The 12,205-nt window shown below is 42.9% G+C and overlaps 1 protein-coding gene and 1 pseudogene across 2 annotated transcripts; one reads left to right on the plus strand and one right to left on the minus strand.

Annotated features, from left to right (window-relative positions):
* Positions 1-2,777: 2,777 nt before the first annotated feature.
* CUNH15orf40 (chromosome unknown C15orf40 homolog) lies at positions 2,778-9,749 on the plus strand. Of its 2 annotated transcripts, none has more exons than XM_023510142.1 (4): positions 2,778-2,950; positions 3,761-3,887; positions 6,982-7,109; positions 8,865-9,749. In XM_023510142.1, the coding sequence occupies exons 1-4, from the start codon at positions 2,807-2,809 to the stop codon at positions 8,958-8,960; spliced, it is 495 nt and encodes a 164-aa protein (XP_023365910.1). In that variant the 5' UTR covers positions 2,778-2,806; the 3' UTR covers positions 8,961-9,749. The 2 variants fall into 2 exon arrangements, with proteins under 2 accessions (XP_023365910.1, XP_003784647.1); XM_003784599.3 differs by having other exon boundaries at positions 2,778-2,920.
* A 1,915-nt stretch (positions 9,750-11,664) lies between these two features.
* Positions 11,665-11,866, minus strand: LOC111723420 (annotated as a pseudogene).
* Positions 11,867-12,205: the final 339 nt, after the last annotated feature.

Raw genomic sequence — 12,205 nt, forward strand, 5'->3', positions numbered from 1 at the left:
AGAAGCCCAAATGCCCATCAATCCACGAATGGATTAACAAACTGTGGTATATGTACACCATGGAATACTATGCAGCCATAAAGAAAGATGGAGACTTTATGTCCTTCATGTTCACATGGATGGAACTGGAAAATGTTCTTCTGAGCAAAATGGTGCTGGGTGAACTGGCTGGCAACCTGTAGAAGACTAAAACTGGACCCACACCTTTCACCATTAACTAAGTTAGACTCTCATTGAATTAAAGATTTAAACTTAAGACATGAAACCATAAAATGTGATACTGAGCAAAGTATCACAAGAATGAAAGAAAAAGTATCCAATGTACACACCCCTATTATGAAACTAATTTATACCTTTTATATGTAAGCTATAACCTAATTAACAGCCTAAGAATATGGGAAGGGGGGAGGGAGAGGGGAGGGGGAACGGGTGGAGGGAGGGGGATTGGAGGGATCACTTCTGTGGTTTATCTTATAAGGGTACAAGTGAATCTTTCTAAGAGCAGAATGTGAACATTTTAAAACAACTAAGAAAATGACATGAAGGCTATGTTAACCAGTTTGATGGAAGTGTTTCAGATTGTGTGTGAAAACCCCACACTGTACCCCAGAAGTGCATTAATGTACATAGTACCATTCAATAAAAAAAAAAAAGAAAGAAAGAAATCTGGCTGCACAGTTTTTCCGCCAAACCTTCCCGGTCAGGGAACCAAGAAATGTAGCAGGAAACCGACACAGACAGAAGACTCCAGGCACCAGTTGATTAGAGGAAGCGGGTTTATTTGGCCGGGGGTACTCAGAACACCAGCGTGTTTCCCAAAACTGAGCTCCCCTGACTCAATCTCTTGCCTCTCTTTTATCCACCTTTCAGGGTGGGAGTGCACGTGAGGGTCATAAGACAGAGAGACATGACATCATCCTCAAGGTCCTGGGCTCAAGGGGGAAGGTCAGATTCGCCCTCATCCTTGAGACCAGTCAGACCACCTGCCCCAAAGGCAACAGAAACCCAAGGAAGTTACTAGGTTACAATCTAGGCCCCGCGCATGTCAGGGGAGAAACATGCAGACAGCAGAAACACCTGCGGCCTGGCTGAGGCCTACACGGAGCCGCTAGGATAGATTCTTTTAGTTCTGCTTTTACTTTCTTGCCTCAGAAACAAACCATGTTCCATACAATAATGCACTAAAAATTGTGGGATACGTGCTGTCCTTACCAGGAAATAACGCTGCGACTGAACATGTTTTTTCTACGGTAAATAAAGTGTGGACATCAGAAAAATCACAATTAAGTGTTGAGACTTTGAAAGCCATTTTATGTGTGAAATATAATTTAACAAATTCTTGTGAAAAATTTCATGACCTTTTAAATAATGACAGCAATCTACTAAAAAAAATTCACTCAAATGAGAAATATGCCAAAGAATAAAATAGTACTATACATAATTTTTTATGTATTATATCTGTAAGTTCTATTTATGTTGAAATTTAAAAAATATATTACAATACTATTTTTGCGTTCTATGAAAATTTTTCTTGCTCCATATAGACCAAATTTTTAATTAAGAACCCCACACCTGGCTTGGCGCCTGTGGCTCAGGTGGCTAAGGCGCCAACCACATACATCTAAGGTAGCGGGTTCAAATCCAGCCAGGGCCCGCAAACAACAATGATGGCTGCAACCAAAAAATAGCCTGTCATTGTGGCGGGCCCTATGGTCCCAGCTACTTGGGAGGCGGAGGCAGGAGACTCGCTTGAGCCCAGGAGTTGGAGGTTGCTGTGAGCTGTGAGGCCACAGTACTCTACCCAGGGGGACAGCTTGAGGCTCTGTCAAAAAAAAAAAAACAAAACCCAACCCCCTCCCCATCAATGGTGCCTCACTTTACCAATGTTAAAATCTGGTCACCTTACGAGTCATCTCTCAAGCTTCAGTTACCACCTTAGTATCGGTACTTGGATGCCCCACAGGCATTTCAAACCCCTATGTCCAAACCTGAACTCCACCACACACTCCACACTTGCTCCTCTGGCCCACACTGGGGCATTTCCTTGACCTCGTTCTCATTTCCACATCCAGTCATTCCCCAGGTTCCAATCATTCCAGTTTCTGAATATCCTTGAAATATCCTCAGGATATTCTCCAAGGATATCCTGAATATCCTTGATCAGTGCTTCATCCTGCTACAGTTACTCTAGTTCAGGTAGATTTCCCAATCTCTGGCCTTCCCTCTACTGGCCACAGTGGTCTTTCTAGAACACAACTTAGACAGCCAATCCGGAGCTTCAAACCCTTCAGTGACTCCGTGATCTTGCCTCTGCTGACTTCTCCAATTTTATGTCTTGCTGTATCACCTGTCATAGAATACATATTTCCTCTCCATCACCATTATGGGATCCCCTGTGCCAGCGACACATGCAATGTACCCAAGAGCAAAACTGGTGCGAAGCTCTGTATTGACCTGTAGGTCGTAGGAAGCAGCGTGGGAACCAGTACGCACCTGCTGGTTGGCTGCAGGGGCAGGACACCTGGCCCTGTGCACACTTTGCCGCTCACTCCAATCTTGAGAAGTGACAATACCTTTCTTTATCCCCCACTGATGAAAGCGAAGATCATCAGCGGCTTAAGCCATTTCCTCCGCAGAGGGGCCCACGCAAGTTATAGAGGAGGAGACTCACTCCCGCCGACCGCCAGGCGTCGCCCTCGGGCCGGGGCTGATGCGCGGGGTGCCGGGGTCGCACCCTCCTGCTCGTGCGCAGGCGCAGAGGGCCCTTCCGGCGCGGGGCCGCTCCCCCACCGCCTCCCGGGCGGGGATGCTGCGTCTGGGCTGCGGGTTGAAGCAGCTTCTGGCAGGACCGGGAGCTCCGCCCTCCGCTCGGGTCTGTTCTGGCGCCGATATGCCTAAGAAGGCTAGCGCGACGAGCAAGGCCAGTGGCAAGTCCCGTGGCGACAGGAGGGTGGGCCACAAGGCGGCTCATTGAGGAGCGCGGGAACTAAGGGGGGCCCGCGGGTGGGTGGAGGGCCCCGCCGGCATTTCTCTCGCAGCTCCGGGACTCAGGATAGCGCCTCTAGCCTGCGGGCCTGGGGCTCCTGCCGCCCGCACCCCGCCACGAGCTGCCCCTGGGCTGGGTCTGGGGACTTGCCGACCGCATCTGTCGCAGACTGGCGCTGCCCTGAGCTACTCTGTCCTCCTCGGCCTTCTGTCGAGCACGCGGCACTCCCGCCGCTGCTGCGGGGCAGGTTTCCACCCGGTGGTCAGGCGCAGCCGAGGGCTGTGCGGCTGTGCTCGATGGTTACGTGTGTTCTTCCTCTCTCGCTGCTTGCCGGACTGCTTGGTTCGGTTCTTAGCACAGTTTCGGTCCCATAACAGGCTTTAAATACCAGTCGCTGTCGTTCCTTCTCCCCCGCCTAGACACCCGAACACACTCCCAACCTCAGTACTTCACTGGCTCCCGCGGGATAAGTGACGCGTGATTAGTGTCGCTGAGGGATCGGAAGTACGAACGAGACGATGGGAACCAGCATTAAGAAGCCTGTCAGGTCTTCTTTCAAGGGAGGAAAAAACACAGTGGAGTCAACCGGGCGGCTTCGTGAAAGAGTTAATTTGAGCCTTGAAGGACATGGGAAGAGCGTTCTAGGTGGCCAGGAGTGAGCACGACTGATTAGTTCGTCTTAGTTAAAATGAAAGAGAGTAGTGAAAAGAGCAGATTAAATGTGTGGGAAAATGCTTAGTAACCTTTAAAGCTGTCTGGTTGTTGTCATTTTAGGGTAAATGCCAGAGCAATGAACCAGAGAGACCACTTCCTCCCTTAGCTCCTGTGGCAGTTGATCCAAAAGGTTGTGTCACCATAGCCATCCATGCCAAACCTGGCTCCAAACAGAACGCTGTAACAGGTATATCCAGACACTGGGATGGGATTGTGTATAAATCAGGTGTCCCCCCAGCCTCCATTGCCTCAGTTAGCTGAAAGCTTAGGAGTATATTTTTCACATCTGCAATTAACAGCTTCACTATTGTAAAGTTCTAGATTGTAATATAAAGGTGTTTGAAAGTGAATATATGATACTTAAAGTTAAATGAAAACCATTGGATATTTTCCTTTTTAAAAATATGGTATTTTATACTGCTGTCCATATACTAAATGGTTCTCAAAAGCTTACCAGTGTGCACTTGGTCTATGTTGGGCATGCTGTTTATCCTGTTTTTAAAATATAAATTTATTTTTAAAAGTAAATTAAAATGTGTATACTTAAAAAAAATATGGTATTTTAGAAAGGAAACATTTGAGACATAACGTATAGCCTAGATTATTCTTTCTTTATCCTATTCCAAAACTGGAAACACTGGCTAGAGTAAGAAGAGACGTGTTGGTCCAGTTTAATTATCATTGTTCTACCAAAGGGAAGAAAACCGAGATCTGAGACCCCTGATCATTTCCTGTGTAAGCTTGTTTTAAAGTGAAACAATATAAAACATTTGTTTAGGGGCCCAGTTTTTTCATCTGTCAGATGACATAGTTGGATTGAGAGGGTTTCAAGCTATTGAAACTGGAGCCCTGGAAGTGCCTGAAGAATCTCTGATTTGGGCAAGGGGGAAGCCAGGCAGATGTGGCTCCCGAGCAGCTACATATGCGTTTGTTTAAATATTGAGATTCCTGACAAAATTGGCAAAAAGAAAGGATTCTGAGGGAGAAAAAATTTTGAAAACCATTGACCTGAATTATCTTGAAGGTCTTATTTTACCCCCAAAGCTCTGTATTTCAAATCATTGTTATATTTTGAAAACAAAACCCCAGAGTTGTGCTGGGCCTAGTTTTAGCTAAAGACCATGTTGGCTTGTCTTTACTGGCTGGGCACTTCTTGGCCATTCTTTTCTTTTCTTTTTTTGAGACAGAGTCTGACTGTGTTGCCCTTGGTATAGGGCTGTGGTGTCACAGCTCACAGCAACCTCAAACTCCTGGGCTTAAGTGATTCTCTTGCCTCAGCCTCCCAAGCAGCTGGGACTATAGGTGCCAGCCACAACACCTGGCTATTTTTTGTTGTAGTTGTCATTGTTGTTTGGCAGGCCCAGGGCTGGGTTCAAACCCGCCAGCCCCAGTGCAGTGGATAACCCCCTAGCTGCTGAGCTACAGGCGCCAAGCCCTTGGCCATTATTTTCTAAGCAATGGCTATGGGTACTGTGTACTGTTGGAATGCTTCCTCAAATCTAAGATGGCATTAACTATAAAGTATACAAGTACTTTATGCATAAGAAAAATACCCATTTCAACTGAACACTTTCTCCATCTGTTATAAGACACATGTTGGTTGCAAAGATGATAAAATGTGAAGAACTATATGTTTTACAGTCACAGACAGATTGGAAAGAGGGTTTCTTTTTTTTTTTAACCACCTCATTCTTGATTCTGTGGCCATGTACCTGAGTAAAGCCTTGAGCTATAGGATTAGCTTAAGCTCCTTTGCAAACTGCTTTGAGGAAATACTTTTGTCTCAGAAATAACTGTAGAAGTGGTGCCTGTAGCTCAGCAGCTAGGGGGTTATCCACTGCACTGGGGCTGGCGGGTTTGAACCCAGCCCTGGGCCTGCCAAACAACAATGACAACTACAACAAAAAATAGCCAGGTGTTGTGGCTGGCACCTATAGTCCCAGCTGCTTGGGAGGCTGAGGCAAGAGAATCACTTAAGCCCAGGAGTTTGAGGTTGCTGTGAGCTGTGACGCCACAGCACTCTACCTAGGACTATAGCTTGATGCTCTGTCTCAAAAAGAAAAAAAAAAAAAGAAAGAAAAGAAAAGAAAGAACTGTAGAATTACAGGCAGACTGCTCTTCTTTGTCCCTGGATTTTAAATCATGAGTTGAAATTTATTTTTGAATCACATCATCACTTTCTAGCCATGTGAAATTAGGTATATTACTTCTTGATTTCAGTTTTCTCATTTGTAGAATGGTACTAATATCCTCATGAAGTCATTGAGTATTAAACAAGTTAATACTTGTAAAGCCCTTAAAACAGTGGTTCTCAACCTTCCTAATGGTGCGACACTTTAATACAGTTCCTATGGGTTGTGACCCATAGGTTGAGAACTGCTGCCTTAAAATATTTGTGTGTGCTTACAGTGCAATGAGTGCTATATATAAATGTTAAATAAACATTATTAAATTTTAAAAACATTCAAGTTGCTTATCACCTGAGAGATGAACCTAGCCCTGTACTTTCTTGTTCCTGATGAGAAACCCTGCACAACCCTGTACAATCTAGGGAGCTGTCCATTCCATGCACTTCCTCAGTAACATGCTGGGCCAAAGCCCAGCTCCTCTAATTCCCTGTCTGTGGCTCCTCCTATCAGACCAAATGTAATTTCAATTGCCTAAATCCAGGATGTTCCCTAGGATCCTGCAGGAATACCATCTTGGTCAGCAGGGTTGGATGAATATCAGTTTTCTTATTTTAGTTTTTGGGTTTTTTGTTGTTGTTTTTGGCCAGGGCTGGGCTTGAACCCGCCACCTCCGGTGAGCCACAGGCGCCACCCAATATCAGTTTCTTTGAATTTATTTTCTGTAATACCGTGTTTCCCCCAAAATAAGACCTACCCCAAAAATAAAGCCTAGCAGGATTTCTATGCATTTGTTAAATGTAAGCCCTACCCCAATAATAAGACCTAGTGATGGGCGTGGCTATGCAGCATATATGCATAACCATGTCCTACATTTTAGCGCAGAGACATCCCCTGAAAATAAGCCCTAGTGTGTCTTGTTGAGAAAAAATAAATAGAAGACAGTGTCTTATTTTCGGGGAAACACGGTACTAGAGACATATTTATCATGTTTTGGTCCCTTAACTGTGATTAGTTCAATCATTCATTTCTTCATTCAGCACTTAGTATTTGAGTGTCTATGTACCAGACAAATGCAGGCTCTTTTTCAAAATTTACTCATTTCATGAAGAAAAAGAACTCATAAGGATAAAATCCACACTGTCTTTATTCCAGATTTGACAGCAGAAGCCGTAAATGTAGCCATTGCAGCACCTCCATCAGAGGGGGAGGCTAATGCTGAACTCTGCCGGTATCTTTCTAAGATCTTAGAACTCAGGAAGAGTGATGTGGTTTTGGATAAGGTAGGTCTCTCTCTCCCTCCCTCTTTCTGTCTTTAAACGTTTTTATTATTCAAATCAATCATGACTCAGAAAATACTGATTTTTTTCTTTTTCAAATAACTGGAAAATCAGTCATTTTAACTCTCATAGAGCCACAAAAGCTGAGGATTCTTCTTGTTTAGTTTCCTTCATTCCTACCAGCCCAGTCCTTATTCAGACTGTCTACACTCTGTACTTAACATTTCTCAGTTGTCATCATTTCCAGCATTTTCTCCTTTCTCAATTTATTCTGAACTTGTGGGGTTAATGTTGCCTACCTCTTACCTCAAGTCGTTACCATAGTAAAAAATGTAAAGTGGCTCCTGTTGATTATCTCCATTAATGAGTCCAGCAAGTATTGCTGATCCACACACTGCCCTTGCTCATTAGGAGAAGATCGTTAGGAAGACAGAGATTCATACAAAGTCATTTAATACTCATGTTTTTGAACTAGGGGTGAGTATCAGCATCATCTGGAAATGATTTCTAAATCACCTGGGCATGACCTTAGACTTACTGGAATAGAATCTGTAGGAGTGGGGCCCATCCATGTTTATATTTCTGAAAGAGCTACTTGTTTTCCAGTGCTGCATTGCACAGCTGCTGTCCCAGTTCTGGGTGATCAGAGCCACTGATCAATATGCTGTCCCTCAGAGCCATCTGAGTGCTGCACCTATAGCAGGTGATCTCTGATTTTTGGCTAGTGCTCATGCTCTGACCTTTGCCTGAAAGGTACTGCCCACTTTTCCACCTGTGCAGACTCCGTTCACATAGCTAAATCCTTGCTCAGATTTTATCTTCTCTAAAGGATGCGTTTTGAAAACAAAGCCTTTTTAAAGTTGTTTTAAGTGATTGTGAAATTACAGCATTTACACTCCTACAAATTCTATTTCAGTTAGTCTAAGGTCATGCCCAGGTGATTTAGAAATCATTGATTGGTTTTGGTTTGGAATTTTCAGATTTTTTTTTTTTTTTTTTTTTTGGCCAGGGCTGGGTTTGAACTCGCCACCTCCAGTATATGGGGCTGGTGTCCTATTCCTTTGAGCCACAGGCACTGCCCAGGAATTTTCAGAAATTTTAACAATGTAGAGAATAGCAATTTGCTTGTATTTAGAATTATTTTTATGCAAAATTTATATAAAGTTGCAATATTTTTGTGTTTTAAAAGTGACCTTTTTTTGAGACAGAGTCTTACTCTGTCACCCTGGGTAAAGTGCTGTGTCATCACAGCTCACAGCAACCTCAAACTCAAGAGCTCAAGTGATTTTCCTTGCCTCAGCCTCCTCAGTAGCTGGGACTACAAGTACCTGCCACAATGCCTGGCTAGTTTTCCTGTCTTTTGGTGGAGATGAGGTCTTGCCCTTGCTCAGGCTAGTCTCAAACTCCTAAGCTCAATCCATCCACCCATCTCAGCCTCTCAGAGTTCTAGGATTATAGGCCTGAGCCACTGCACCTGGCCTCATTTATAAGTAAATGCACCGAGAATATTACAAAGATTCTATATTCATTTTGAAATTTTAATGCCCAGCTTTTATTATTGCAGAATTTCATGGATGAAAACCCTAGAGAGTTGTAAAAATCTGTAGTAAGGTAGAATCTAAGAGATAGTCTTTGGTTAGACCAGAAGTGGCCAGGAGAAAGTGGTACCTAAGCCATTAGGAAAGCCCATCATATAACTGAGGTCTGCTGTCTCTAATTATATTGGAATGTTTAGTGTGTTTTTTCCTTTTGGTCCAGGGTGGTAAGTCTCGTGAAAAGGTGGTGAAAGTTTTAGCCTCCACAACTCCAGAAGAGATCTTGGAGAAGTTAAAAAGGGAAGCTGGAAAGAAATAAAAGCAAGAAAATGAAAAAAATGCATCATTGGGAAGCTTTTTTTATTGCAAATGATGAAGAGTCTGTTAAATAGGAAAACCTATTTAAGTGCACAGAAAAACACGGGAGTGTATGTGTATGTATGTACACATGTATTTTTAAATAAGATTCAAAAAATTTTTTGAATGAATATAGGTTCTAAAATCCCTGTCTACAAACAGCCTAGAACATATTGCTTTGATTTCATGGCATTACAGAATAACAGCTGGAAAGGCTATTTAAGATGACATGATTTAACACCTTTCATTCTGTGATGGGGCTTCTGATACCCAGAAGTTGAGATTATTCATACCATGCAAGATGGCAACCTTGTCAAATACAGTTTACCCTGACTGTAAATAAAAATGATAGTATCTCCACAGCAGTTCTGGAATTCTGGGGATTGTCTTCTAATCCAGTTTACAAATGTGAGAGAAAAACCTGTCACACTACTTTGTAGTCTTACCTTATATATTAAGGTACTTTCAAAAATATCTTTTACCTCTTTCAAAGACCACATTGAAGCATTTTGTGAAAAAAGAATAATAATCAAGACTTGTAATTTAATATGAATTATAATTTTTGAGATATCACTGAATTTTCTTCTTTCTTGATAATTTGCAGTCATCAAATCTGGTAGTTCTTATGAGTCTCCAAAGATCATTAAAAAAAGAAAGAGGACCTAGAAGCTACTTTGACTATTTGTAAAAGCCTGTCAGAACTCGCATTTATGTTAAAGTTACAAAGAATAATAATAAATTTTTACATATTTGGTGCAAATTATAGTTATTTATTTATTGAGACAGTCTCACTATGTTGCCCTCAGCAGAGTGCCATGGCATTACAGCTCACAGCAACCTCTAGCTCTTGGGCTTACGCGATAATCTTGCCTCAGCCTCCCAAGTAGCTGGGACTACAGGCACCCGACACAACACCCAGCTGTTTTTTGGTTGTAGTTGTCATTGCTGTTTGGCAGGTCCAGGTTAGATTTGAACCCACCAGCTCCAGTGTATGTGGCTGGCACCCACTGAGCTACACACACCAAGCCAAGTTATAGTAATTTAGTAAGATAAGTGATTTCCTTTGTGGAGCAGAAGACCTGATTTGCAGTATGCTTTGTCTAGTAAGTACATGAGAAAAATGATGGACAAAATCTATAGGAAAGACCAATAATAAAAATTCTCAATGGTGAAAGAGCTAGAAATCACTCATCATCACTCATGAGATTGTAAAGGAACAGACTTTGCTTCTGTCCCTGGAAACATTTTTACACCTTGGAATAAAAAATATGCACATGCCTAGGGTGGCTATGAAGTCCTACTGTCTCTATTTTACGTCTGAGATGATTTTCCATCAAAGATATGTTCTGATTTCCTGTCTCATCTGACATTTGTAATGACAGAGCAGGGCCATGAGTGGATGGACCCAGATCTTGGCCTGAATGCCAGGAGTGTTGGTGGAGAAACTCCCAGCACCCTAGCTGTCTTTATTTGGAGCTACTGTTTGATCAATTGTGGCCTGCCCCTACAGCAGCCTGAGATCTGTGTGGGATGCCCTGCTGGGGTGTGGGCAAGGGCTAGGCAGGAAGTGTGACCAAGTCCAGATGCTCACCCAGGTCCTCCAGTAGGGGCAGGAGCAAGGTTGGCCAATGCCATTCACTGTTGATGATGATGGGTTATAGGGACGTGGGGAGTCTTTGTGTTTGTTTTTAAATTTCAGTAAAAGTTAAAAAAAAGAAGCAGGCAAGGAGAAAAAAAATAAACTGCTGTAGGAAGAAATTGGTCCCGGGGGGCTGTATTCTCAAGCATAGTTCCCTTCTACACCTTTAAATGAGGTAATCTTCAACAGTCTAACAACTTCTTGTCCCACACAGGGCCATTCTGCACTAGTGACAGATCACAGCTAAGGCCCAGGCACCTTGACCTACTGTGGTTCAGTTTATGCCTCTTTCTCAGCTGGACTTTGTTCCCTCATGAATACTTAAGTAGACCCATTGATCTTTAACGCCAAGGATACAAAATCTACAACCTGCATAACATTTGTCTAATAACATGATTAGAGCTTTAATTTTAAGTGAATATTGGCCAGGCAGTCTATAAAGTGACTTTACTCTGTCTTTCTTGTCCTGTGCTGTCCTGAGGATCCTTGGCTTTGAGGCCGCCCATGAATGGTGTTTGAAAGATACTTTATCCCATTATGCTGAGTAGTATGGTGATGTTCCAGCTTGCATCTGTTGTTTAACACCCCCCCTTAATAAATGATAATTACTTATGCAAAAATGATTTATTATTTAGTAGCTTGCCAAAACTTTGAGGCACTTTGCACCATACTTGGACAGACCCTGGGAAGGAAAAACCTGGATCATTGTGCCCTGGAGGCAGAAGCCAAGATTTTGGACTCCTGGTTTCTCTAAGCCATTCCACAGTCTTCTCTTGGTTAGGGAATGGAGAGAGAGAACCAGAAGATAGAGGTGGCACTTTTGCAGTGTGTCTTCCAAACAGCTAAAAACTCAAACTTTAGGAGGCCACGAGCATTCTCTTACAGATTCCAGGGATTTGGTTAGGTAGTTCCTTAGCTGTAATGCAGAATATAAATTTGAGAACCCACCATGGCCCTAAATTCAATTGTTTTGGGTTTTTAAAAAAACTTTATTTTATGTACAAAGAGTTGATTTCTTTCACTGCTGCCCCCTGGATAATCCATTCAAGGAAAATTACTTAGTCCAACTTAATGAACCCGATGTCCTTCGCCTACTGATGGAAGCACTGGCGGCACATACTGAGGCCATACTTCCAGATCAGAGCAGGCCAGTTTGAGCAGACACGGCAAGAGCGAGAACCCTGGTCAAATTTGCACGGGTGGCTCCAGTAAAGCTGCTGGTGACCCATCTTGCTTTCCAGAGTGCAACAAGGGAAAAGGAAGGAGGGGGCACACGCATGCACCCCTCAAACTTACAAGACACAGTTTACTAAATTCAGTTGTTTAATGAACATGAGTAAAGACTAAAAACTTAAGCAGCTAGGTTTTCAATTTATGTCCAAAAGGTGGCACCATAACACAACATTAGAAAGCCCCAATTTGAAGGGAATTAATTTCCTTTTGAAGTAAACAGCACTGTTAGAAAATCTGTCTGCAATAGCTAACAATCTCACACACTGTGATCCTCCTTCTTGTCTTCTCAGAGGCATTCTTTAGGCTTAGTCTCCTCATATTTTTTTTTTTTTTTT

The sequence above is a fragment of the Otolemur garnettii genome, unplaced genomic scaffold, assembly GCF_000181295.1.
Source record: "Otolemur garnettii isolate 467f Iridium unplaced genomic scaffold, OtoGar3 scaffold00011, whole genome shotgun sequence".
Classification (NCBI taxonomy): Eukaryota; Metazoa; Chordata; class Mammalia; order Primates; family Galagidae; genus Otolemur; species Otolemur garnettii.

Coding starts and splice junctions, on each gene's coding strand:
- CUNH15orf40 (XM_023510142.1), top strand. CDS start 2,807: ATGCTGCGTCTGGGCTGCGGGTTGAAGCAGCTTCTGGCAGGACCGGGA. Junction 2,951..3,760: donor AGTCCCGTGGCGACAGGAGG/GTGGGCCACAAG, acceptor TTGTCATTTTAG/GGTAAATGCCAGAGCAATGA. Junction 7,110..8,864: donor GTGATGTGGTTTTGGATAAG/GTAGGTCTCTCT, acceptor CTTTTGGTCCAG/GGTGGTAAGTCTCGTGAAAA.